This window comes from Tupaia chinensis, unplaced genomic scaffold (genome assembly GCF_000334495.1).
Source record: "Tupaia chinensis unplaced genomic scaffold, TupChi_1.0 Scaffold000423_1, whole genome shotgun sequence".
Taxonomy (NCBI): Eukaryota; Metazoa; Chordata; class Mammalia; order Scandentia; family Tupaiidae; genus Tupaia; species Tupaia belangeri.
Genome location: NW_006159928.1, coordinates 6,638,580 through 6,666,051, shown reverse-complemented (window position 1 = coordinate 6,666,051; position 27,472 = coordinate 6,638,580). Strand labels below are relative to the sequence as shown.

The 27,472-nt window shown below is 44.7% G+C and overlaps 1 protein-coding gene across 9 annotated transcripts in view; it reads left to right on the top strand.

Annotated features, from left to right (window-relative positions):
• Window positions 1–23,943, top strand: part of TMCC3 (transmembrane and coiled-coil domain family 3) — a 389,672-nt gene extending 365,729 nt beyond the window's left edge. For 8 of the 9 annotated variants that reach the window (XM_006154848.3, XM_006154846.3, XM_006154850.3 and 5 more), the window contains 3 exons: window positions 10,865–11,781; window positions 15,468–15,603; window positions 19,960–23,943. In XM_006154848.3, the coding sequence (XP_006154910.1) occupies window positions 10,865–11,781; window positions 15,468–15,603; window positions 19,960–20,262 (1,356 nt within the window). In that variant the 3' untranslated portion in view covers window positions 20,263–23,943. Of the gene's footprint in view, window positions 1–7,814; window positions 8,077–10,864; window positions 11,782–15,467; window positions 15,604–19,959 lie in introns of those variants that run through there. The other variant, XM_006154852.3, reaches the window with a different exon arrangement.
• Window positions 23,944–27,472: the final 3,529 nt, after the last annotated feature.

Sequence of the window (27,472 nt, the reverse complement as noted above, 5' to 3'; positions counted from 1 at the left end):
CCACCAGCCTCTCCTGGGCTGTGACCCACTCTGAAGCACCCACCTGTCTGGGGTACGTTAGGGTAAATAAATGATAGCCAACACTGAGAGCGCTTATACCCTACAACGAAGGCCATGCCACGCCCTCCACAAACATTCATTCATACAGTCGCACAAGCATCCCATGAAGGGGAGACTGCCCTCCTCCCCTTACAGAGTCGGGAATTGAGGCGAAGAAAGGAACTTGCCTGAGGTGATTCAGTTCACATGGCAGAGTGGGAATTTGGACCTAGGCAGTCTGGCTCTGAAGTTGGAGCCTTTAGGCTACCATTCTGGCAACGGACCTCGGTGTAGGAGGATGGCTGTGGAATCAGAGCTTCCCTGTGAAGACTGGTGGCTGCCAGGGTTGTAAGTAGGCCCCTGGTGGTCATTCCCTGTGCTTGGGAAATACAGCCAACCCAAGTTACACTTGGGTCTAAGAAGGGTCATGATACAGTGTTGATCTTGAAAACTCACTCCGTAATTCATTTCCTTTCTTTGTGGTTTCTCTTCTCTCAGATTACAAAGCAAAATGTTCCTAAAGCACTAGTCTCTCATCAAATGATACTTTTAAACTGCTGTAACAGTGGGAAAAGAAAAAAGAAAGCCTCTTCCCTGCATCTTGATAGCAGAGCATTTGAAAACTGCAACTGCCAGGGCCTTAGCCAGAGGAGGGTGGTTAGGTTCAGGCTGATGTGGAGAAGCATTATTAGTGGTTAAAACAGAAGCAACCTACATTTTTTATTATGCAAGATATCTTGGGATTTAATCTAGTCTCTTCTCTTACTTATTAATGTCAAATTGAGAACATCTGCAGTAATTACCTTGCGGCACCAAGGGCTGTCTAAAACAGTCTGTGTTTGCTCTTCTGGTTTCTTGATTAGACTTTTTTCTTTTTACCTGTGCAATATTTAATGGTAACACAATGACTAAAGTAAGCTATGTAAATTTAGGTCTGTAAGCATGATGAAAACCTGTATGTGTCTAATAAATGGTCTGGCAATTGCTGTAGGCTCCCAATAAAGGTGGAACCAGGTAGACCTGGGCTGGAATCACAGCTCTGCCACTTACTTGTTTTATGACCCCAGACAAATCACTTACTTTTCCCATCTGTATAATGGACATAATGAGGACCAGCGGGTGCCATAGTAGTTAAGGCATTGGACTCCCACATAGCTGACCATGATTCAAGTCCTGGACCTGGCAGCTTGCTTTTTCACTTCCTCTTTCTCTCTCTCTCTTTCTAGTGCTTGTACCCTGTAGCAAATTGAAAATAATAATAAATAAAAAGTATTGGGTCATCAGAAAAGTCATGATGATTTTTTAATAGAAAAATGCATCATGACCTTTCCGATGAACCCACAAATAATTTTTTTTAAAGGGGGCATAATGGAACCAGCAGATGGTGTAGCAGTTACATTGCTGGATTCCCACATGGTTGACCACAGTTCGAGTCCTGGACCCAGTGGCTTAAAACTCACACTGGGCGTGTGTGTGTGTGTGTGTTTGTGTGTGTGTGGCCAAAATCCCAGGAGGAGAAGGGATTGCGGAGTGGCCATCCCCCCTGTGGGTGATTTCTCACTTTCCTTCTCACTGTCTGTCTGTCTCTCTCTCTCTCTCTCTCTCTCTCTGACAAGCACACACACCCTAAGGCAAAAACCTCTTAAAAAACGGGTGTAATGATTGTAATCTCAGGCTCTTGAAAGGAAAAATGAAACAATGGACATGAAGCATTTAGAAAATTATCTGATACTTCTAAGTCCTTAATAACCAGTGACTTCTCATTTAAAAAAAAAAAAAAAACAATAATAAAGTTGAATTATCTTGCCAAGCTCCTGTCCTGTCTGCAGCCATTCTTCCTGTGGTCTGCCTTTGTCCTTTCAACAAGTCATTGCCGCCTTAGATTTGGGAGGATAAAGAACTTCTTTGTTTCTGTATTCATGTTCTATTGAATTGTGATTTCCCAAGGGACAAGAATCTACATTTGGCCCTCTTGCTGGTGCCTTGGAGAAGTTACGTTTTAAAGTTTCTAATTTAATGCAGCATAAAACTGCTTCCTTATGCCAGCAAAAATAATTGATACAGTCAAGACATCCGTTGTCTTCGAAGGTGCAGGCACTTGGTACGGGTGTAGCAATTACAGCGGCACCCGCAGGGGGAGTGTCACACCTGCGTTTCTGGGCATTGCGACTCTTGGTCGTCATTTGGTAATTGATCACCTCTGTTCTACATGGAGCAGCAGAGAGCCACGAAGCACCCCGTTTTCCTGCATATCTGACCTCGTGCATGAATCAGAAGCCATGAACAGTTCACAGTCCAGCACAACCTCAGCTGCAGGCTCTTCTGGATCTCATTGGAAACAGCTGAGCGATTGTAAACAGGAGCCGGCTGCCCCAGTTGGCTGCTTGTCAATCGCGATTCTCTCAACAAGCGCGAAGTCCTAGTGCCCGGACACTGGGGCAGACCCAGGTGGCTTATTAGACGATCCTTGTAAAGCATGGATATGCTGCAAGCCTTCGGGGGCTGCCCCAGTTGGCTGCTTGTCAATCGCGATTCTCTCAACAAGCGCGAAGTCCTAGTGCCCGGACACTGGGGCAGACCCAGGTGGCTTATTAGACGATCCTTGTAAAGCGTGGAGATATGCTGCAAACCTTCGGGGCAGGTGCTATCAGCAATTCGTAGCTATCATTCAGAAACTTAGACTATTCACAGGCGCCCCTGGCGCACCCAGCCTGGGTGTCTGGCAACGAGGCAGGCAGTGAATAAATGTACAGGAAAAGGGGAAACCTGGCCGCCAGTCCAGGGCCCGCCATTTTCTCTGCTCACAAGCTGAGGGCTTTGGAGGGAGTCCTTTTTCTCTGCCTTTAAAAGTTACTTCCACTCCCTCAATTCCTCGGGGGTGGTATCCCCACATTCTCTTTGCTGGCCTCCCTTCTTGCTGTGTGGGAAAGATTCCAGGGGGCCCCCTTGAAGGCCTTCAGTTTAGCACCCAGGGGCTTTCATTTACTCCTTCCTTTCCCTTTAGTTGGCAATTAAAAGTCTTAGCGGTCTTCATTCTCTATTTAGCCCTAAAGTTGGGGCTTCCTGCTTCCTCCTCTTCAGAACTCACCATCCCCTCCACGAGAAGGAACTATGAGCTCCTCCTTTGAGAATGCCTGGTTCATAGTGCCCAGGCCAGGGAGGTGAGGGGGCAGAAATTAGGTGCTCACTTCCGCTTCCTAAACGTGATGTTTTCAAGGTACGTGCATCGTCAGAGACCCCTTTCTTGTCTTAGGAATAGCCCAGCCCCCTTCGGGGTGGCCTCACATTCCCCTGTGTGTCCTCCCCCAGTGGTGAGGCTGGCCTTGACCTGCCGTTGGGGCTTAGAATGCAGTCAGTTGGTTTTCATTACCATTGCATTCCCCATCGAGGCATCATCTTTTAAAACCTGTCTCCCTTCCTTCCACCCTTAATTCTTCCATACATTTCGTATGTCGTAAAGCATCACCAGGTCACACCAATTTGGTGAGAGATCACTTTGTATTCATTGAAAGTGTGAGTTATAAGCTATTTTGAAGAAATGGGTATTTTCTAGAGGATGTAACTCGAAGCAGATTATCCCACTGTTGCCTGGTAGAGGCTTAATGAGAAGATAATTATTTCTAATTACAGTATCAAGTGTTGGTAAGTGCTTGAGGATGCTTGAAGAATTTGTTTTTGAGAACCTTAAACGCTGCCTAATCTCCTTCACGTGGCTAATTTGCAGTGTCTGTGGAGAAAGGATCGGGCAGTCGGAGGGATGTGCCCTCCAGGCTCTGCTCCACACAGTCCTCGATTCCAGGGAACGAGCTTTTGCTTTACCTGCTGTCAGGAAATAGAGCTTTCGAAGGGACAGGATCTGTTCTCTTAGTGATGCTAAGAGGAAGAGGAAGGATGGGGGAGGAGTAAAACCTTTTTTTTTTTGAGAGGCTTTTGCTATAGGGCGCGTGCACTCGCCAGACAGACAGAGAGAGACATAGAGACAGAAAGCGAGAAATCACCCCCCAGGGGGGATGGTCACACCGGAATCCCTTCTCCTCCATTCTCCTCTCAGGATCATGGGCGCACACGCACACGCACCCGGCGTGAGTTCTAAGCCACCTGGTCCGGGACGTGAACCGCGGTCGACTACGTGGGGGTCCAGCGACATAGCCATTACGCTAACTGCTGGTTCCCTGGGAGGAGTAAAACCGTTATGGTAAAACTACTGACTCGGTTTCCATACTGTGCATGGTGCACTTACTCTGAGTTCAACGTGTACTGTTAAGAGACTCGAACTATGAAAGGAAACATGCCTGTCTAAACAAATTGGAACAAACATTTCACTAAGACATTTGACTAATAGGGTGTCCTTTTGGATACCCTGTGAAGATCCTCAAGATTTTTCCTTTCCAACATGTCATGGGGAAGAGTGTAACTTTCCTCTTGCAGAGAATGCCGGTACTGAGCATTCAGTGTGGGCCTTTGTGGGAACGTGTTAATAGGGCTCTGTTAGCAGGTGACAAGGAGACTTGTTGAGCACTCAGTTATTTTTCCAGTACAGATTAGCTCCTTTGGCAAGAAGACCAAGGGTTTGATGTGAGGTTCCAGCAGCGTGGTTAGCTGCCCTGGGTTCCATGTTCACTGGCAGCAGGACATTGTGTAAGTGTGTGTCAATGACTACAAGATAACCACGGTGTCTGGGATTGCAAATCCTGGCTCTGCCACTTTCCAGCTATGTGCCGGAAGCAATTGACTTAACTTCTCTGTGCCTACTTTTCTCATTTGCCAAAAAGCAATCATAGTAGAGCCTACTGCCCTTTCCCCCAGCAGTAAGACACTAGATGTGTCACTAACATGACTTTTTTCCTCCTGTCCCATGGAAGTTGGAAGGCCAGTGTACTGAGCGGAGAGGGCCCCATGTATGTCCTCTGGGAGACGTTAGGGTGTGGGGGATGATTAACAAACAGCGTTAAAATCACCGAGATTCAGGCTGGCACACCCTAGGAATAGCCTTGACTCCAGGCCTGAAGCAGATAGAGTTCAGCTAACATGAGTAATAGGAAGAAATGTCAGTGGTGATTTTTGTTTGTTTGTTTTCTCTAGGGCATGTGTACTTGCCAGAGAAAGAGTTATCACCCCCTTCCCCACAGGGGATAGCCATGCCACAGTCCCTTTTCCTCTGTTCTCCTCTGGGGATTTTGGACACATATGTACACATGCGTGACAAGGAGACTTGTTGAGCACTCAGTTATTTTTCCAGTACAGATTAGCTCCTTTGGCAAGAAGACCAAGGGTTTGATGTGAGGTTCCAGCAGCGTGGTTAGCTGCCCTGGGTTCCATGTTCACTGGCAGCAGGACATTGTGTAAGTGTGTGTCAATGACTACAAGATAACCACGGTGTCTGGGATTGCAAATCCTGGCTCTGCCACTTTCCAGCTATGTGCCGGAAGCAATTGACTTAACTTCTCTGTGCCTACTTTTCTCATTTGCCAAAAAGCAATCATAGTAGAGCCTACTGCCCTTTCCCCCAGCAGTAAGACACTAGATGTGTCACTAACATGACTTTTTTCCTCCTGTCCCATGGAAGTTGGAAGGCCAGTGTACTGAGCGGAGAGGGCCCCATGTATGTCCTCTGGGAGACGTTAGGGTGTGGGGGATGATTAACAAACAGCGTTAAAATCACCGAGATTCAGGCTGGCACACCCTAGGAATAGCCTTGACTCCAGGCCTGAAGCAGATAGAGTTCAGCTAACATGAGTAATAGGAAGAAATGTCAGTGGTGATTTTTGTTTGTTTGTTTTCTCTAGGGCATGTGTACTTGCCAGAGAAAGAGTTATCACCCCCTTCCCCACAGGGGATAGCCATGCCACAGTCCCTTTTCCTCTGTTCTCCTCTGGGGATTTTGGACACATATGTACACATGCCTGGTGTGTTTTTCAAGCTGCAGGGTCTGGAGCTCGAACCGTGCAGTCAACCATGTAAAATCCAGGCACCTTAACATCCCATATCACCTGCTGGCCTGACATGTCAGTGATTTTGACTTGGGGACCCGGCCGCAAAGATGCATAAAAGGCTTTAGATACTGACCGTAAACGTCCTCGTGGACCTGTGTGTAAATCTACACTCACACTCCGAACTACCTGTTGCCTTGGAAATGGCAACACGTTTGGAGGACCTGACCCTTTCCTTACGTGAGCTCAACCCGCCTTGCTTCAAGCTAAGGTTCGTTGTGTCTGGTCTTGGGACCAAGTAGGCAGTTGTCACCTGTCCCATCGTTCTGAACTCTGTGCCTCCAGGAGCTTCAGAGGGCTCGTGTCTCTGTCCTCGCCTCTCAGGGGCTCCCAGGAGGCCCCTCCTCCTTCCAGTGCTGTGTGCCTCTGGGTCGTGTTAGCCTTCCCTTTCGTGCACAGGGCGTACATACAGTGAGAGAGGAGACAGCCCTCATTTGCAGCCTGAACAGCGTGTTCCCAGCAGCCCTGGTCGTGACTGAGTGTGTGCGTCCTCATGGGTAAGGGGGGCTGGCTTGGGTATCATACTGCAGGCTCGGTTCATGACGGAGATGACTCCAGGTCAGGTTTTGACGTCTGTCCAGGGCTTAAGATTTTCCTCAGCCTTTGTTCCAGAACATTGAGGTGTCATGGAAATGTCTCTGCTGCCGGAAGGAAGGCGTGATTAGGAACAGCATTTCACTAGGGCGCTGGTGGTCTGCCTGTCATTCCGGGAATAGCAGCCAGGTAATTCTGGAAGAACTAAAAGACACTAGCAGTCATCTTTAAAAACAGCATATGTATATTTTTTTGGTACCAAAACAGTAATACATTTTCTTTATTTTTTAAAAAATTGGAAAATATGAAAAAGAATGACCACCTATAACCCCATCGTTAGCACTTGGGGGACTTGTTTTCTTTTCAGTCTTTGCATGCATTTGAAAATGAAAGTAGGAAGGTAACAGTACCAAACATTCCTGGAAACCATTCTGTGTACCAGGAAGTCTTTAAGCACTTTATGTGGGATTATCTCATTTATTCCTCACAATGACATTATGTATATTAGCCCATTTATTCCTCACAGTGACATTACATTTCCAGGAATTACACAATGTTAGCTCTGAACTGTCTGATTTTGCCTCCTTGTCATATAGATTAGGAGATGGAAGCCCACAGAGGTGAGTTTTACCCAGCAACTTGGAGACTGTAAAAGTCAGTGTCCAGGGGACCAGCAGGTGGCGTGGTGGTTAAGGGGCTGGACGGTCCAACATGACCGACTGCAGTTCAAATGCCAAACCTGGTGGCTTGCTTTCTCATTTTCCCTCTCTTTCTCTCTGTGTATCTCTCTGGTCAGATTAAAATAATGACTAACTAAAATTAAATAAATAATTGTTTAAAAAATAAAAAAAGTCAGTGTCCAAACTGAAATGCCTGTCTCCTGGTCCCCATGGTCTGCATGCATGTAGACTCCAGGTGAACCGTGAACCTTTGTCCTCGCCTGTCCTAACCCCAAAACCAGATTGCACTGTACATCACACCGTGGAGGGTCATTGCCAAGTCCAGATGAAAGGAAGGATGGAAGACACTCATCGCTTGTACTCACACATACACACGATTGCAGTTTGTGTTCAGGGACTTTATGGGCATCTCAGATTGATGTGCGTAGCTGGCTGTCAATTATCCGAGCAGGGCTAGGGCCGTAAAAGGCCGGAAGGTGCAGCCCAGCTATCTTTGCAACTTTATATCCTCATCCAACATTTTTAACTGAGATTTGCTGACCAGCAGTAAGCTTGAAAGATTGATTTGGGCTTTAAATGCTGTTGCTTTTTAACCTGGACTCTGGAGGACATGCCAAGCATTGTTATCACTTTAAAGTGGGCCAGAAGTCAGCCAGGCAGCTGGCGCTCTGTGTAAACAAGCCTGGGTGTCTGAGCGCGGCTGTCCTGCACAAGTGTCTAAGAAAGCAGGACTGGCCGGACTGACACTGCTGAGTTGGGTGACCAGCTTTGGTGTAGTGGCGAATTAAAAGGAGGAGAGAAACAGGTGGTAATTTATTGCTGAATTCAGTAAGGTAAGGTACAAACCTTTCCATCTTTCGACCTTAGAGTGGACTGCTCAATAGAAAATGTCAAACCATTTTTTCTATAACTTAATGTAATCTCTGTAATTCACAGATTCTGTGAGTGCCAGGAGGGCAAGAACAAGTTCTGAGGGAATTTACGGACCAAGTTGAATGAAAAATTGACACGCAAAACTAATGTGTGCTGTTACAGTCCGGTTCATGATAATCCTGGGAATGGGGGTGATTGAAGGGGAGCTGGGGATGTAGGGGACTTCTGTTTCTTTGGGTGTTGGTTACTCAGTGTGCTTAGTTTGTAAAACTTCCATTGAGTTTTATAATTTGATACATTGAGGCTCCTATATATTCAGTGTGCTCTTTTCTGAGTGTAAGTTACACTTCAGTGAAGGTTTAAAAGTTCTTAATTGTGTTTCTGTATCTTTACTTTTTTCTTTTTTAATTTTTTAAAAAAGTTTTTTGCCACAGGCTGCATGCACTTGTCAGAGGGAAATAAAGAGAGGGAAGGTGAGAAATCACCCCCCGGGGGGATGACCATTCTATACTCCCTTATCCACCATTCTCCTAGGAATTTGGATACCACCCCCCCCCCAACCCAAACAAAAACCACATACCACCCCCCCCACACACACACACACACACACACACCTAGCATGATTTTCAAGCCGCCAGGTCTGGAACTTGAACTGTGGTTAGCCATGTGGAAGCCCAGTGCCGTAACCACTATGCCTCCTGCTGTCCCCATATTTGTATAGCTTGTTGTCATCGATATTCGGAAAAGCCTCCATTTAGTTGAATCAGTGTGAAGTGGTACACAATGTATTATCTAGACATTGGGGAAAACATTTCCACCTGAAATTGCTGGGCTCTGCGGGCAGAATTTCCGAGTCATTTTTTGGTTCTAATAAAATGTTTCTTAGATGACTCATTGTCAGCTCCCTGGAATAATGGATGAGGTCACCTTACTTTAGCAAACATGCATATACTGACAACCCCTGAGAATGAGGGAAGCTGGGCACACCTGCCATGGCGTCATCCCTTCCCGGAGGGAGTGTGCATGGGCGGGGTACGTGGATTAGGGCCACGAGGAGGGGAGAAATGGTGCCACAGAGTGTACACATAGCGACAGGGGGAGTTTCGCATTCTCTCCTTCCCGCCTTCCCCGCGTGATGCTCTTCTGCCAGATCAAGCAGCCAGTGTCTCTCAGATATGGCAAAATTACATGTGGAAAGAGGGGCCAAGAAATAGTGGTAACGCGCTTTCATAAATTGTGACAGAGACCTGAACTGGCAGCCTGGGATTGTGTGCTGCTGCGCCGCCAATCCTCCTCTGGGATAAATCAGCCCCGCGCGGGATTTATCACGAGGCAGAGTGTTCACACTCATCATGGGAAATGGGCCATGCTTGCGCCCTGGTCCGCAGACCACATGAAGTCTGCTAATTCCTTACTCCGTTTTTGCTATCATTCTCCTAGTCCCTTATAAAGAAAATGTGGGATCAGCAGATGGCATAATGGTTATATCGCTGGACTCACATAGCCAACTGCAGTTTGAGTCCCAGAGGTTTGAGTCCCAGACCGGTGGCTTAAAACTCATGCCGGGTGTTTGTGCATGTATGGAGGAGAATGCAGGAGAAGGGATTGTAGCGTGGCCATCCCCCTCGGGGATGATTTCTTGCTCGGCGGCTCGCTCGCTCTCTCTCTCTCTCTCTCTCTCTCTCTGGCAAGTGCACACACCCTGTAGCGAAAATCTCTCTAAAAAAAATAAAAGAAAAATGTAACTTGTGCAGAACATTTTATTGTCTCTCTTACGGTTTCTATTGAGATTCAGTATCAGGGCATTTTCTAATCAGAGGGTTGTAACGTGACAAATTCGATGCTTCAGTTAAGATCTTATGACTCTCGTTTGGAGATTATGTTCAAAGTCTTTCGTCCTCTGAGAAGACCTATAGTACTGTGTCCTGGCGAAGAACAGGGATTAGCCTTAGGGGGACTTGGCTTCAGTATGGCTCTGTAACCGTGTCTACCTGGGGGTGCACCTCACACGTTCTTTGCCTGTGTGGGAATGAGGCTCAAACAAGGCGGCCCGTGAGAAACATCCTCAGAACCTGGCATGCGGTCTGCTCTTGCCATTCCCTCTCAGAGCACAAATTTGCTAACCCCTTGCAACTCTGCAGTTCTTTTTTCTAGATGGCCCTTGAAAGAGAATGCTCTATCATGGGGTCTGAGCGTTATCATTGTTTTTCTTTTTCTTAAATCTGTGTGGTTGTGGTTTGGAGTTGTTTCCGCATCTCAGTACTGTTGCATTACCCAGTTATTGAAATTAATCTTACACCACCTTATTCTGTCACATCTGTTTAATGACTCCATTAAGAAAATAATTTCCTGAGTTGATGGGTGCATCTGCTGATATCTTTCGTTCTCTTTTTCATTCTCCTTCTGTTAAACGAGTGAGTTCTACCTTGCACACATTTCCCGTCATGGTGAAATTCACAGTGAAGGGGATATGGCAGGCACCCCAGTTACCTGAGCCCTTTGGGAAACCAGGCTGACTGGTGACCTCGTTCCATTCCGCTCTTTTTACATGAGCTACGACAGCTCCTGTCTCATCAGGAAACAGGGAGCCCTAAGATATGCGGCTCTCCCTAGCATGCGTGCAGGGCTGTCCTGTATCCACCTTGAGAGGGTAGTGACAGTTTTCATCCTTGCAGTTTGACTCTCTGGGACTTATGTTCGTGGTGTGTGACCTCCAATCTCAACCTGCTTCTCTCCCGCCCCTTTCAGGTAGAACGTCATGACATGAATACCTTAAGCCTGCCCCTGAACATACGCCGCGGCGGGTCCGACACCAACCTCAACTTTGATGTCCCAGATGGCATCCTGGACTTCCACAAAGTCAAACTCAGTGCGGACAGCCTGAAACAGAAAATTCTGAAGGTGACAGAGCAGATAAAAATTGAGCAAACATCCCGCGATGGGAACGTGGCAGAGTATCTGAAACTGGTCAACAGTGCAGACAAGCAGCAGGCCGGGCGTATCAAGCAAGTTTTTGAGAAGAAGAACCAGAAATCGGCCCACTCCATCGCCCAGCTGCAGAAGAAGTTAGAGCAGTACCACAGGAAGCTCCGGGAGCTCGAGCAGAACGGCGCCTCCCGGAGCGCCAAGGACATCTCCAAGGACAACCTGAAGGACATTCAGCACTGTCTGAAGGATGCCCACGTGAAGTCTCGAACTGCCCCCCACGGCCTGGAGAGCAGCAAGTCGGGCATGCCGGGGGTGTCCCTCACGCCCCCCGTGTTTGTTTTCAATAAGTCCAGAGAGTTTGCCAACTTGATCCGGAATAAGTTCGGCAGTGCCGACAACATCGCTCACCTGAAGAACTCCCTCGAAGAGTTCAGGCCCGAGGCGAGCGCCAGAGCCTACGGGGGCAGCGCCACCATCGTGAACAAACCCAAGTACGGCAGCGATGACGAGTGCTCGAGCGGCACGTCGGGCTCAGCCGACAGTAACGGGAACCAGTCCTTCGGGGCTGGTGGAGCCGGCACGCTGGACAGCCAGGGGAAGCTCGCCGTGATCCTGGAGGAACTCAGGGAGATCAAGGAGACCCAGGCGCAGCTGGCCGAGGACATCGAGGCGCTGAAGGTGCAGTTTAAGAGAGAATATGGCTTTATCTCTCAGACCCTGCAGGAGGAGAGATACAGGTATTTCAAAGTATTTTTGAGAATTCTTTCAGGAGCCTGCAAATGTCTGCTTAGGATTATGCTACTGGTTGTGTTTTCAATACATAGGAAAATGAATTAAAAGCCCTATAGTGCTTTCTGTCCTTCATGGTTCTGAGTTTTATAATTTGTGGTTTGTAGCTGACAAATTTAGAGAAAGACAGTCTATGTGTGGGTCTCTTCAAATATCACTGTGCAGACTATGACTCACAGGCATAGTAAGATCCTGATTCAGTAAACTTCTGTGATAGTCTCGCTGTGCTCCTTCCTAGATCCCTTATTTGCTTGCCTTCTATAATAGCTGTCCATAAAAATGGAATTCATTGTCCAACGAGGTCCGTTGTATTTGGTACATCACATATTGTGTTTTCTTCATTAAATTTTTTACTGTGGATAAAGAGCTAGATAGAATCAAAAAATGATCTTAAGATTAAAGTATAAAATCAAACTTTTTGGGTTATCTTAAGTATTTTAAAAGCAGTTGTTTTACAGGGTGGCTTCTGTGTGCTTGTGCCTTATAAATAAAAAAGTGTATAAGGTTGAATAGGAGATGATTTTTCTCTCCAACGTCCTCAATGAAAAGATCTCCCAGGACAGCCAGTGGTGTGATGGTTAAGGTGACTGGATCCCACATGACCAGCTGCGTGTTTTGAGATGGGACTTGGCTGCTTGAGAAACATGCTGGGCATGTGTGCATGTGTACTCAAAATCCTGAAAGGAAATAAAGGAGAATGAATTGCTGCATGGCCATCCCCCACAGGGTCTGCTTTCTCACTTTCCTCTCTCTGTCTCTGACTCTCTCTGGTAGGCACACGTGCACTCTAGAAATTTTTTAAAAAGAATTAAAAATAATTTTAAAAAGAAACACTGCATTCTCTTTATTTTTTATTGACCTTTACTTTTTTTTTTTTCTTTTTTTCCTGTTAGGTGTGTGTGCTTGCTGGAAAGAGAGTGAGAGGGAAAGCAAGAAATCACCCCCTAGGGGAGATGGCCATGCTGCAATCTCTTGTCCTAAACTTCTGTGATAGTCTCGCTGTGCTCCTTCCTAGATCCCTTATTTGCTTGCCTTCTATAATAGCTGTCCATAAAAATGGAATTCATTGTCCAACGAGGTCCGTTGTATTTGGTACATCACATATTGTGTTTTCTTCATTAAATTTTTTACTGTGGATAAAGAGCTAGATAGAATCAAAAAATGATCTTAAGATTAAAGTATAAAATCAAACTTTTTGGGTTATCTTAAGTATTTTAAAAGCAGTTGTTTTACAGGGTGGCTTCTGTGTGCTTGTGCCTTATAAATAAAAAAGTGTATAAGGTTGAATAGGAGATGATTTTTCTCTCCAACGTCCTCAATGAAAAGATCTCCCAGGACAGCCAGTGGTGTGATGGTTAAGGTGACTGGATCCCACATGACCAGCTGCGTGTTTTGAGATGGGACTTGGCTGCTTGAGAAACATGCTGGGCATGTGTGCATGTGTACTCAAAATCCTGAAAGGAAATAAAGGAGAATGAATTGCTGCATGGCCATCCCCCACAGGGTCTGCTTTCTCACTTTCCTCTCTCTGTCTCTGACTCTCTCTGGTAGGCACACGTGCACTCTAGAAATTTTTTAAAAAGAATTAAAAATAATTTTAAAAAGAAACACTGCATTCTCTTTATTTTTTATTGACCTTTACTTTTTTTTTTTTCTTTTTTTCCTGTTAGGTGTGTGTGCTTGCTGGAAAGAGAGTGAGAGGGAAAGCAAGAAATCACCCCCTAGGGGAGATGGCCATCCTGCAATCTCTTCTCCTCCATTCTCCTCCTGGGATCTTGGGCACACACACACACACACACACACACACACACATGCACCTAGAGTGATTTTTAAACCACCAGGTCTGAGATTGGAATCTCAGTCAGCTGTGTGGGAGTACAGCACCTTAACCACTATGTCACCTGCTAACCCCACTGTATTTCTTTTACAAAATAAAAATCCCCCCCAAAATTTTTTAGTCAAAATGAATATGTTAACTTATGAGAATGTAGATAAATAGTAAAATGCCCATTATATACTGTACCATTTAAATTTTAAATTTAGCTTGTAGATTGTTTTATAATTGATATTTAATTTTTGTCGGCATTAATTTAGAAATAAGGCTTTTTCAACGTTTGTATTTTATGAAACTTTTTTTTAAAACATTCCACCTGCCTCTTTGACTTTGATATCTTTGTCACAGATTAATTTCCTGAGTCGTGGCTTTTCCAAAGAGTGTTAACCTTAATCCAATCCAAATAGTTTAGGATTCTTGTGCTTTTTGGGTGCACATTTTCTTCTAAGTTACAAATACTCGTTTACGTAAGTTTAGGACAATGTTTTCTGTTTTTCCCATCTGCATGAGGCATGTGATAGAGAGAAAGCACCCTCAGTAGGGTCTCGCCATGCCATGACCTCTCTTCCCCAACCCTCCAGCTTCTCAGTATTCTGAGCACCCATGTAGGCCCCTGGCATGTATTCCAGGCTGACCCAGGATCCGAACCACAGTTGCCATATGGCTTCTAGCACTGCAGGGTGCTACTGTTACCACTGTGCCACAATGGCTGGGCCAAGTTCAGGACAGTTTGTTTACATTTATCTCGTGGTTACATTTGTGATCCCCGCTATGTAGCTACCGAGTATATCACTTACTTTAGAGACTATAAATCCTATTTACAGCACCATTTGGGACCTATAAAGTCATGCCTGAGAATAATCACTAACTCTCCATTAAGCTTTTTGCCCCTTTTTCTTTAAATAATTCTATCCGGTAGCCTTGATAAGCTTATAAAACTGGCATTGATCAAAGTCATTGCAGGCTAATGTATCTTCCCCAAACAGTGCATCCTGCTTTACAATAGACAGTAGAAGGTTTAAACATGAAACACATCCTTTTCTCTGAGTGAGGCTTGGGGAATGGAGCCTTTGTATATCTGTTTCTTTAGATTTGGATTTTTGGAAATGCCAACAGATAAACCATCTACAATTTGTAACAAGCTAAGGTTTTTATTGGCACTTACGTTCCAAGAGCTTAAAATATCTTGAGGAAGAATGTCTGCACAGAGAAGTAGTAGAGTTGGCTCCAGTGTGGAAGTTGATACTATTGGGTTGTCAGAAAAATCATGAGGTATTTTTCTGTTTTTCTGTGTAAAAATGTGTCATGACCTTTCCAATGACCCAGTAAAGGCTCAGTTCTTTCTTTATGGGTTGTCTGGCCATGAAGCCCTGGGCACTGAGGAGAAGCCACTACAGATACCAGCAGGCCCTGGCCTTGTGCCAGATCCTGCCCAGCTCTGTCTCCTGACAGGCTCTGATGGATGTTGACTGATGAGGTCTGTCCTGTGGCCACCACAGCCAGCTAAGTCCAGTGAGTGTGAAAAAGCCAGATATGGTTTGCATGAACCCTCAATAGCAAGCGTAAGAGTTAAGACTACAGAGACCAGGCTTTTTCATAGCTAGAAACCAGTGTTCTCTAAAAGTATATCCCCACTTAGCTAGACTTAGCCTTTTAGAAAAACAGCCTACCTGGAGATGAAAACAAGCCAAGGGGTGCTGTCGGCAGTAAGAAAAAAAAAAAAAAAGGATGATGTTCTAGAAAGTGTTGTTGGAAGGTTTAGAAATGGCACACTCAGCATCGGCTTCTCTCTTTGTAAAGGTACGAGCGACTGGAAGACCAGCTGCATGACCTGACAGATCTGCATCAGCATGAGACGGCCAATCTGAAACAGGAGCTGGCCAGCATCGAGGAGAAGGTGGCCTACCAGGCCTACGAGCGGTCCCGGGACATCCAGGTGCCTTCCCTACTGAGATTAGATGCCCACACAGGCCCTCCCCAGGCTTCAATTCACTTAACAAACCAAGGGCTACCCCTAAGCTTTAAAGTATTTCTGGCACATGGCACCGAATGTGTGCTCTGCACCAGCATTCCTCGCCACGTTAATCCCATTAGCCGATGTAGACGTTACTGAGGAAGAGGCTGTATGCTGTACTTTCTGCCTAAATCAGTTAACAAGCATTCATGATCTACCCCAAGCCTGTTACCACCAACTTTTTTTTTTCTTTTCAGTTTTTACTAGAGGGTGTATGTGCTCACCAAAGAGAGAGAGAGAAAAAGTGAGAAATCAGCCCCCCCACACCCAGGTGTGGTGGGTGGGATGGCCACACTGCAGTCCCTTTTCTTCCAGCCTCTTCTAGGAGTTTTGGGCAGGCACATGTGCCAGGTAAGATTATCAAGCCTCTGGGCCTGGGACTCAGCCATGTGGGATCCAGTACCTTAACCTCCATGCCATCAGCTGGCCCCATTTTTTCCTTTTTAAAAAACACATTTTATCAATGAAGAGGGATCTTCAAAATTCAAAAGTTCATTTTGACATTTTCTGATTTCATTTCTAGGTCAGAATTGTGGAGACCATCTGTGTAAATGATTGGAGGGGTCTTTCTTGTCGTGTCATGGCTAGAAGCCTTTCTCTGACACCCTGGATAAGTTAGTTAGCGCTCTGTACCTCAGTTTTCTCTTCTGCACAATAGAAATATTAACAATTCTACCTAAAAACGTTATCTAGAAGCTTAGGATAAGTTTGGGTCATTGGAAAAGTCATGATGTTTTTTTCTACACAAAAATGTGTAACGACTTCCAATGACCCAATACATAGAAAACTGAAGTCTTTCCCTGACACATAATAAATAGCCAAAAAATGAATACTGGCCGTTCATCGTATTATATTGGTGAGTAGCCAGAGAACTCAGGGCTTTTAGCAACTGGGCCTGCCCACCCTCATCTTCTCGTTCCTTTGTTCTAATAGGCAGGTCTGCAACACAGGGATGAGCTAACGTATTAGGCTGTCAGAAAGTCATGACATGTTTTTGCGTAGAAAAATATAGAAAAAAATGCATCACGACTTTCCTAATAATCTACTAGATAGAGGTGGCCATTGTTTTTAAGGATGCAAGGGATTTTGTTGTTGTTTTAAGCAATTGAGATCTTTCCTTTTTTAAAAAAAATGATCCTGAGTTTCCAACTAAAAGGAAATGTCTTATTTGTCATTTGTCATTAAAGGAAATGGCTTCATTTATCTTCTTTCCCAAAAAGTCAGATACTAGAGCCAAGAACATATTAAAGATAATGGTGCGGAGTGTCTGTCGATCCTAGGACTAAATGTTCTTGGAATTCACCACTCAATTTTTTTGGATTTTTTTCTTTTAGTAAAAAAATGTGGGGGCCAGCCCATGGCCTGGTAGCTGAGGGAGCTAGATCCCACATGGTCAACCATGCAGTTCGAATTGGCTTAAAAAACATGCAAGGCATGTGTGTGCATGTCCCAAATCCTGACAGGATGGAGAAATAGAGCAGGGATTGTGGTGTGTGACCATGTCCCATGTAGGGTGCTTTATCTCTCTCTCCCTCACTTTCTCTCTCACTTTGGCAAGCACATGGACCGTCTTACAAAATTTAAATGAAAAACAATTATATATATGGATATATATCTATATACACACACACACACACATAAATAGCACCAATCTATATCAAATTTTACATGTATAGTTTTTATATATAATATTTATAAATCTATACATATAAATGTCTATTTATAATATATAAATATATTTGTACTATAACATGATTTATAGTATATTTGTATAAGACTTAGAGTATATGAATATTCTATATATACATATATGTATATATAAATATAAATGTATTTAAACACTCTAAATCTTATATTTATAACATTTGATATTACTAGCCTCATAGCCTACTGGTTAAGGGTGCCAGATTTCACAGACTGACTTCATTTCGAATTCCAGCCCTGGTGGCTTGAAAAACACTTTGGGTACCATGTGCTTCTATCTACAATCCTGATAGGATGGAGAAATGGAGAAGGGATTGCAGCATGACCACGCCCCGTTAGAGAGTGCGCTTGCTTATTCGCTCTTGCGCGCGCGCTCTCTCTCTCTCTCTCTCTCTCTCTCTTTTTCTCTGTCTCTCTCTGGTGAGTACATGCACTCTCTGGCAACTAAAATTTTAATAGTGTAAAGGCATTTCTACGATCAGTTCCTCTGTACATGTTCATCTACCCAATCAAAGATGAATGAATTTGCCTAACATGTTGGTCTTTTGTCTTGTTCTGGCACTTTTTCCATGCCATACCTAAAGTGGCAGCACTCAGGGCCCAGGTAGTTGAAAAGAATGCAGGATTTCCAGGTGCATGATTATTATTATACTGGCTAGCAGTTTTTCACTTGTGAAGATCTAGAGAGATTCGTCTTTTTTGTCGGTAGCGAGTATGATACTAGTTACTATAGTAACAGAGAACACCATTCTTTGGCCCATACAGTATATTCAGCAAAAGAAAAGCAAATCAATGTTGGAGCCATTATGCTGGCTTAAAACATGAAAAGATGACTGTATTTTAATTGAGAAAGCATTGTTGGCAAGTGGGTCAGACAGTAGGCTAGTGACTAAAAAGGGGCACGTTGTGCTGCCTCTAGCCAGATCCACATCTCTCAAGAGTCTCTCGGAGTGCTCTCTCTCCAGCCTCACATCCTATACTGGTACCCAGTCTCTGTATGCAGCTGTGGCGTCGCACCTGCTGCATGCCCGGCACTGGCTCGTACTGTGGAGGACATGAGCAGCAAGGTGGGCCTGGCCCCCGTCCTCACGGAGCCTGTGCTGTCTCAGCCAGGGACGAGGGCTGAAGGAAGTCTTGGCCTAAAATGATGGGCCAGGAAAGGCTTTTCTTAGAATTTGGCAGTTGAAGTAAAGACTGAAAGCATGAGAAATCTGCAGGTGAAGAGGAGCAGAAGTGGAGCAGGCACCCCTTTCAGGCAGAGTAAAAGCATATGCAAGAATATATAAGTACATGGAATATATATCTATAGTATGTTTATATATATATATAATGTATATACTTATGTGTGTATATATGTGCATGTACCCTGGGGTGAGTTCATGCTCCTTTTTTAGAACTTGGAAGAAGCCTGTATGGCCAAAGCCCTTTTGAGAGAGACGGGGACTGACATTGTGACAGGATGAAAAAGCCAGGGGAGGGGGGCAGCTGGGGTTGGAACACACAATGCCTCAAAGGGCCATGTAAAGTTTCAGAAGGTTTTACGAAGAGGCATGACATCAAATACGCATCTTTAAACAGTCATTTGGGCTGCTCAGTGGACAATGGATTCACAGGGTTGGGAAACAAGATAGTGTGGGGGGAAATTTGTGTGAGGTTGTTGCAGGCAAGAGAGCTTGATGACTTAGACTGGGATAGTGACCCTGGAAGGAGAGAGAATGGATCCACTGAGACAGACAGTAGGGCCTGCACTGGCGGATCTGGGCGACAGGTTAGAGGAGAGGGATTTCGAGGGATGCCTTGCAGGTAGCTAGCACGAAGATCCGGGTGGATCATATGTTGTTTCCTGAGAAAAGGCACTCCGGAGGGGAAACAAGGCTGACTGTAGATGCAAGACACAAGTTCGCATTTGGACCCATTGCTCTTGAGGTGCTTGTAAAGGATTCTCGTGGAGAAATCCAGGAGGCGCGTGGATAGATGTACCAGTCTCTGAAGAGATGGCTGGGCTAGAGAGATGCATGCAGAGTGACACCTTGGGATACACAAGACCTCAGGGAGTGCCTAGCCAAGGATCACAGCATTCAGCCAGAGGTGCCCCACAGTTGTTCCCGTCCCTGCCTTCTCCCCCGCCTTCTGTCACCATCTTCCACTGGGCTATAAACAATCTAACTGGGAGAAATGAGGAGATACACGACTGCATGGGCCGAGGGCAGAAAAGTCAGCTGTCAGAAAAGGAAGCCCACCCCTTCTCTGGCTTGTCCATAACAGCACCAGCAAGCACAGTGTCTTATGTTACTTTATTATAAATACAAGTGGAGTCAAAATAAACCATCATTCCTCATTCCTGATGTTCTGTGGTTGTGTACACATGCTCACCCTGCCTGTGAATAGCAGGCAAGGAGGAGCACTGGGATTCTTGTCTTACATCGTCATCGTCATCGTCATCCATCTGGGTATCAGCCACTGTCCGGGGCTTCAGCCTCCCAAGCCAGGGGCTTCTGTGCACATCTGAGCATGCGCTTGCGTGTCTCCCGGGATCTCCCAGCGTCTCATCCTGGCTCTCCTTCTTACCCACAGGAAGCCCTAGAATCCTGCCAGACTCGCATTTCTAAGCTGGAGCTCCACCAGCAAGAGCAGCAAGCTCTGCAGACGGACACGGTGAATGCCAAAGTGCTGCTGGGCAAGTGCATCAACGTGATCCTGGCCTTCATGACCGTCATCTTGGTGTGCGTGTCTACCATCGCCAAGTTCGTCTCGCCCATGATGAAGAGCCGCTTTCACATCCTGGGCACCTTCTTCGCCGTGACTCTTCTTGCCATATTTTGTAAAAACTGGGACCATATTTTGTGTGCCATAGAGAGAATAATAATACCAAGATGAAGCCACGGGTTCCTGCCTTCGAGTTCTTTCAAGTTATTATTTTAAAGAAAACTCTGTGCATACTACCAAATTTGATAAGGAATGGTTGGGCCGGCTGCAGATGACAAAGACTGGGGCCGCGCGGTGTAAATAACTGCAGTTCTTTCAGCATCGTAGCAGTTGCCAGCGAGGTCCCAGGGTTGGTGACCGTGAGTCTGTTTCAGAGCTCTCCCCACACTGCTCACTGCCTTAACCAGCCTAGCTCTCCTACCCACCTGACGAGCCCAGCATGGTCAACCACTCTTTATTGAGCACTTGGCCGAATTAGTGACCCAGAAGAAAAGAGGGTTCTCTCACATCTCTGTCATAATTGAGATTTTCTGTTGTTAGTGATCATGTTTTCCCGAGTCCTGTAACCCGCAAGGATGAGGCATGATTTGGGGGAGCGAGGAAAGGCACTGACAGTGTTGAGCACACAGTAAAGGCTGTGTGGTCCTTCCCGCTGGCCCGCAGAGGGCTGTAGGTTCCATTGGGTACACAGTGTCTGCAGTGGTCTCTGCGTGTGACCCGGAAATGTGAAGTCTTGTAATGCACCTGTTTGTCCACCAGAAGTCTACCTTACGTGGTAAGACCAAGGAGTTCTGGGTGGGGCTTTCCCCCTCTTACGCCCAGGTAACCACACCTGATTTCCTCTTAACTAGCTAGCAAATGCCCTCCCTTTAGAGCACACAGAAATGCTCCCAACCCCTCATCAGACTGTAGCTTTAACATTTATGGGGTCTTAGGAATACCACGTTGGAGGTTTGTGTTTTGATTCTTCTTAATTTTGATAAACCCCGTTTGAGGATATGACTCACTGTACGTGATTCACTTTCTTCACAGGTCTGTGAGGGGTTGCAAAGCTCACCTGAGGAGGGCAAACGTGATGTTCCTGTGGCAGGGTGTTTTCCTTGAAGGGCAACAGAGTCATAGTTTATACAGCTAGAGGGCACTGAGACAGGACCCCTGGGAACATGAGGGAAATAGGACATTTGGCCGAATGGGAAGGTGGCTAGATTAGTGAGAGCAGTTCACCTGGATGAAGATTGATGGAGAGGGTCCTCTTGAGGACGTGACAGGCCAGCAAGGCTGAAATGAATTAAGTTCAGCCAAGATTACCCTCTGTCTCTTAGGACTGGACTGAAAATAAATTCCAAGGTACTAGGATGGGCCACACTGCCACCAGGTGAGAACATCCCAAAGCTAGCATGCCTGTTAAGGGGATTCCATTCCCTCACTTCAGCCCAGGTTTTACTTTCCTTTACATCCATTTCTTTGTGCTCCTAACAAAAAGGAAGATTTAGAAGATTTTAATGGAAACTGCTGTTGGGTCCCTCCCCCATCACTCCTGCTGTTTGCTGAAGGCTTTATGTCAAGACGCATGTTAGTGTACATTTATTTTTTTCCAGAACACACTGAAATCTGGATTTGAATTAAGTGCAATATTTTGCAAACAGCTATTCTTAGGGAAATCTTCTGGGGGAAAAAAAAAGTGACAGTGTGCACCATAGTTTGAAAGAATGGAGTAGCTAAGTAGAAGTCCGCCATATCGTGTGAGACTCATGCAGCTCAGGCTTGCTTGCTTCTTTTTTAAGTGAACAACTGAGGGGTTTTAGTAAATTTCACACACTTGTTCAGCCATCACCATTATCTAATTCCAGACCCAAGCTTTTCAAAACAATAAACATCATTGCATAAAATCTTCGGTTATGAAGTATTTTGGATTCAGGAAAGAGGGGCTTACTAGTCCCACCCCTGTCTCATGGTCACGGTCTTTCATTGTCAGGCTCCTCCTGGTCTCTCAGGTTGATATGTTTACACTGTGACACTGTGACCCATCCAATCCAGGGACAGATGGGGCTCCAGGGCATGGAGGGAAAACAATGGTGGTTCTTCCCTTTGTGATTTTATTTTAATGGCCAGCACTGGGTGTCAGATTCCACATGCATGGTGGGTATACCTTATACCCTGAATCAAGCTGGATCCTGAAGTGGGCTTCTCTTTCCATCTGTGAATCTTTCCCAGGGGCACTTTGGACACACCAGAGGTTAGGATAGGTGTAGATGCCACTGTTAGTTTATAGATGATGAGTGAGATTTCTGCCCTTGAGGTGGGTTCAGGGAGGTTCCAAGAAGACCTGAGCCTCATCTTACATCACCATACACCATTCCCCACCACACACCACTCCCCCACTCAGCCTAGCAAGTTTGGTTTGATTGATTCTACTTAGACCTGTGATCAGGATATCTTCCAGTGAGAGAGGTAGAAAAGAAAATGGAAAGCATTACACTCTACTCCCTCTTGTCCAATGACAGAACTTGCTAGAAACTGGCTCCGTTATAAAATACCATAGGGTAGAAGTCATCCACCCGATCATGAATTCCTTTTAAATAATTCATATGTCTGGTGACTCCCAGTAGATGTCAATTAACCTTGTTTTCACTTGAGTATGCTCAACCAACATGGTATATTTACTTTAGAGTCTTGTTGAAAGTTCATGAAGCTTTTTTAATATGATAGACTCCTAGGAGACTTTTACTCTAGCTTATTATTCTCTTCTTAAGGAATAAACTATTCCATTGCTTGTTCTTTTCAATGCATAATGAGATTAAATGAAATTTTATAAATATGCAATTAAAAATAGTGAAAGAGCTATGTCATATCCTGGAACTGAATCTTTAGTTTATATTTAAGTCAACTAATCCTTTTCCCGTGCCTTTACTTTGCAGTAAACATCTTGTGCATCCCAAAAGATGCAATCCAGTTGTTGGGTGGATAAACACCTGGTCACTCAGTGAATGTGACTGAGTGATTTAAGATGCTGGACTTTGGATTCTAGCACTGGATTTTTTGCAACATACTAACTTTATGATCTTTAGGATGATAATTTGAGGACAATATAAAAAATTTAAAATGCTCTTCTGCAGAGTTTGAAATGGTTATTTCAGCTTCTATTTTGAGTATGATTAAGCCAGGAAAAGAACTTCCTTTCATCCCCACCCCCAAAATTCATCATGCCCACAAAAAAGCAAAAGCTCAAAGCACTCCAAAGTGCTCTTACCTCTGACTTTGGATAGTGAAAACAGGACAGCCCACGTATCAAACATGTAGCCTTCAAGATCCCTCTGACCTACTGATAGGCAGAAATCTGAAACCTCACTTTCCATTTCAGCTGGTGATGTTGCCAGCCCTCTTTGTCACTCAGCATTCATGTGACGCAAGCCCTTCTCTTGCTTTGTCACTCCAGTTTTCATTTCAGAATTACTATGTGTGTTTATTGCCATCCCATTTCTCTGTCATATCAGGTTTAATTATGGGTTCAATATTAGAGAACTAGCTTCCCTCAGGCAACTGATTATTTTTGTCTTTTCTGGTTGGATTTTAAATACCAAATCATTTTGCAATGAATAGGAACATTTTTTACTTGTATAACCAAATGTAATTGTATTGGTTTGAAAAAACTTTTAAAAACTTATTAATATGAACATTTGTGATTAAACAATGTATTTTCCATGTTTCTGTCATTTTGAAGGGTGGGCCAGCAATAGGAAGAAATGGCATTATTTAAAATGCAGAGCTTGGGACCATCAGGTGATGTGGTTATAGTGCTAGACTCTCATGGCTGACTAGACCTGGCAGCTTGAAAATCACTCCAGGCATGTGTACATGCATGCCCAAAATTCCAAGAGGAGAATGGAAGAGAAGGGATTGTGGTGTGGCCATCCCCACTGGGAGGTGATTTCACACTTTCTCTTTCACAGTCTTTCTCTCTGGCTAGCGTATGCACCCTCTGGCAAAAACTTAAATAAATAAATAAATAAATAGATAAAACTTCGCGGTTTATCTAGAGAGAGATATTTCCAGGAGCTTAGAACTTGCAATAAAGAAAGAGTTGCTCTAAAAAGATAAATCACTAAAAAGAGTGAGATTGGCTTTTTTACATCAAAAGTAGGTAAGATGCTAAAAAATAAAAAAAGTACTATTAACAGAAGTTTAGTAACCCACAAGATAGAAAACAGAACTAACTTATTTTCTAAAGTCAGTACAATTCTGTTTGTGAGACACTGGAAAGTAATGTACCTTGATTGTTTTAGGAATGATTTATGTGTTGTGATTTTAATTTATTTATAGCATGTCGGCTGTGTTTGTCCTAAGAGACATGTTTCAACAAAACGTACTCTGTTTAAGATATGTTTCGGCAGTAGTTAGCAGCTCTGGAAGTAGAAACCGGAAATGTGTATCATGCGGTCTGTTGCAGAATTTCCATTTGGTGGGGTACTACATTGTCTCATGTCAGCCTCCAATTGTAAATTCTCTGTAGATCTTCACCCTCTGGTGGTGTCGTCAATGAATTCAAAGCGGGTGCCATTATTTTTTTAAATAAACACTTGATGTTAGCTTTGGTGTTCAAATAAAGTTAGATTTCTTAAATTTTCACATTCGTCAGAGTCCATCTCAGTAGCAGATGCCTGTGCGTGGAATCCACTATTTTAATTGACTTTAATTTTTAAGGCAGTTTTAGATTTGCAGCAAAATTGAGCAGAAGGTACAATGATGTCCTGTACCCCCTCCCCCCACACACTTGCATAGTCCCCTCATTGTCCCCACCCTTTCCTAGAATGATGCATTTGCTATAATTGAGCCTACATTGGGATCCTCATCACCCAAGTCCATAGTTTACATGAGAGTTCACTCTTGGTGTGGTATATTCTGTGGGTTTGGATGAACATGTAATGGCAACCATCTGCCATCATAGTGTCACAGAGCGTAGTTTTACTGCCCTAAAAATGGCCTGTGCTGCATCTGTTTGTATCTCCCAACCCCCTGTAATCAATTTTTTTTTTTGAGAGAGAGAGAGAGCTTTGCTAATAGGGCACATGAGCTCACCCAAGAGACAGAAAAACAGAGAGTGAGAAATCACCCTCCAGGGGGATGACCATGGCACAATCCCTTCTCCTCCAGTCTCCTCTTCGGATTTTGGGTGCACACACACACACACGTTCTCAGTGTGTTTTAAGCCACCAGGTCCTGGGACTTGAACTGCAGTTGACTGCATGGGAGTCCAGCAACTTAACTGTTACATCTGCTCGTCCCATAATCAGTTTTTATTTCAAGTCTTCTATTGCATAGGAAGTTGATGATGTGCAGTCCACCCTTTGAGCCCTAGTGGGAGGGAGAAGGGTGGTTCATTTAGCCCGTCCCTGGAATACTAGGAAATGTGTCCTCGTGTGGTGAAAGGGAAAGTGACAGTAAGGACAGGCAGAGCCTTCGTGAGCTGGAATGAGAAGGACAAGAACAAGGGCCAGGAGGCCAGCTGGTGGTATGCTGGTGAAGCCGACTGGATCCCACATGGCTGAGTACACAGTTAGGATCCAGATCTGGCAGCTTGAAAATGATGTTGGTGTGTTTGTAAGCATGCCCAAAATCTTAAGAAAAAATGGAGGGGATAGGATGGCTATATGTTCATCCCCCTGGGGGTACTTTCTTACTTTCTTTCTCCCTCTCAGCAAGCACAAAAGCTCTTTAGCAAATTAAAAAGAAAAGAGGAAGAAGAACAAGGCCAGTTTCCATTCAATGTGCCCATAGTTGGGTGATAAGGGTGAGACTTCTTGACCTGAGCAGTCACCCTAGTCTCTCTCGTCTCTGTGGTGCTTTGGTGTTTACAAAGCACAGTATTTTCTTTTATTATTTTTTTTAGTTTTTTGACATAGAGCATGTGTGCTCACTGGGGCGAGCGCGAAAGTGAGAAATCACCCCCCCAGGAGGGATGACCACCCTGCAATCTCTTCTCCATTCTCCTCCTGACATTTTGGGTATGTACACACATGCACCCAGCATGATTTTCAAGCCACTGGGTCCTGGACTCAAACTACAGTGGGCCATGTGTGAATCCAGCGCCTTAACCTCCATGCCCCCTGCTGGCCCACAAAGCACGTTATTGTCATAGTGTGGGAACGTGGTGGTTCAGTGATGGATGCAGGTGCCATTGTCCCTGTTAGGAGGATAAAAGTGGAGCTTGGACCTATGAGGTTTTCCTAAGGTCATGGCTAGGAGGGACTCAGGACTTCCTTGTCTGCCCGTCTTTCTGCCTTTTTAGCCCTCAAATTCAAGCCTGAGCAGTTCTCTCCATTAGCCATCTAGCACCCATCCTGTACAAACAGGGTAACCGGAACAGTCGAGTAAGGAAGATTCTTCACTGTATCAGCCCCATCCCCTGTCCTGGGAAACAGAGCATACCTTGGTCCTTGGAAATCTTGTGGGACATCATGGTTATTTTGCACACTGTATCATTTTATTTCTTAAAATGTAAATATAGAAAATGGAAGTGATTTGGTTAGGTGTCCAGCCCAGAATTTTCCCCGTGTTGCTTAGGGGAAAACACCTTAACAAGTCTATGGTTTCTCTGACAAAAGAAATGAAATACAAGTTATATTAATTAGGTTCTAGCAAATAATGAAAGATATTGGGACCAGCAGATGGTGTAATGGTTATGTTGCTGGACTCTCACAGAGTTGACTGCAGTTCGAGTTCTGACCCAGTGGCTTAAAACTCCCACTGGGCATGTGTGTGTGCATAACCAAAATCCCTAGAGGAGAATGGAGAAGGGATTGTGGTGTGGCCATTCCCTCTTGGGGGTGATTTCTTGCTTTCTGTCCCTCTACCTCTCTCTGTGTCTCTGGCAAGTGCACATGCCTTATAGCAAAAATCTCTCTCTTAAAAAAAAAATAAAAAAAGAAAGATATTGTCATAGAATAAAGCAGTACTTCTGCTGTTGAGCCGTGCATGGATTCCTGATATTAAATATTATTTTGGTCATTGGTGAATGTTCATAGTCACAAGTCGACAAAGTAACCTAATATACACACACACACATATATAAACACATACATACATATACACCGTATCTGCAGCCCCAAATACAGTTACTTTCTAGTAGGTTTGACTGTGAGCTGGTGACATGTTTGGGACACATAGGACCATGGGAACACCATACACTATCAAATCTGGGCACACGTTTGGGATGACCCCTAACACTCTTTGAGCATTTCATGTAGGCGGTGTGCTGTATCAAGTGCTTTACCTGCAGTATCGAGTGTAATCATGCCAGCACCCAGTGTGACAGGCAATAGCATTCCAGATGAGGAAAGTGAGGCACAGAGAGGTTAAGTAACTAACACTGTCATGCAGTGGG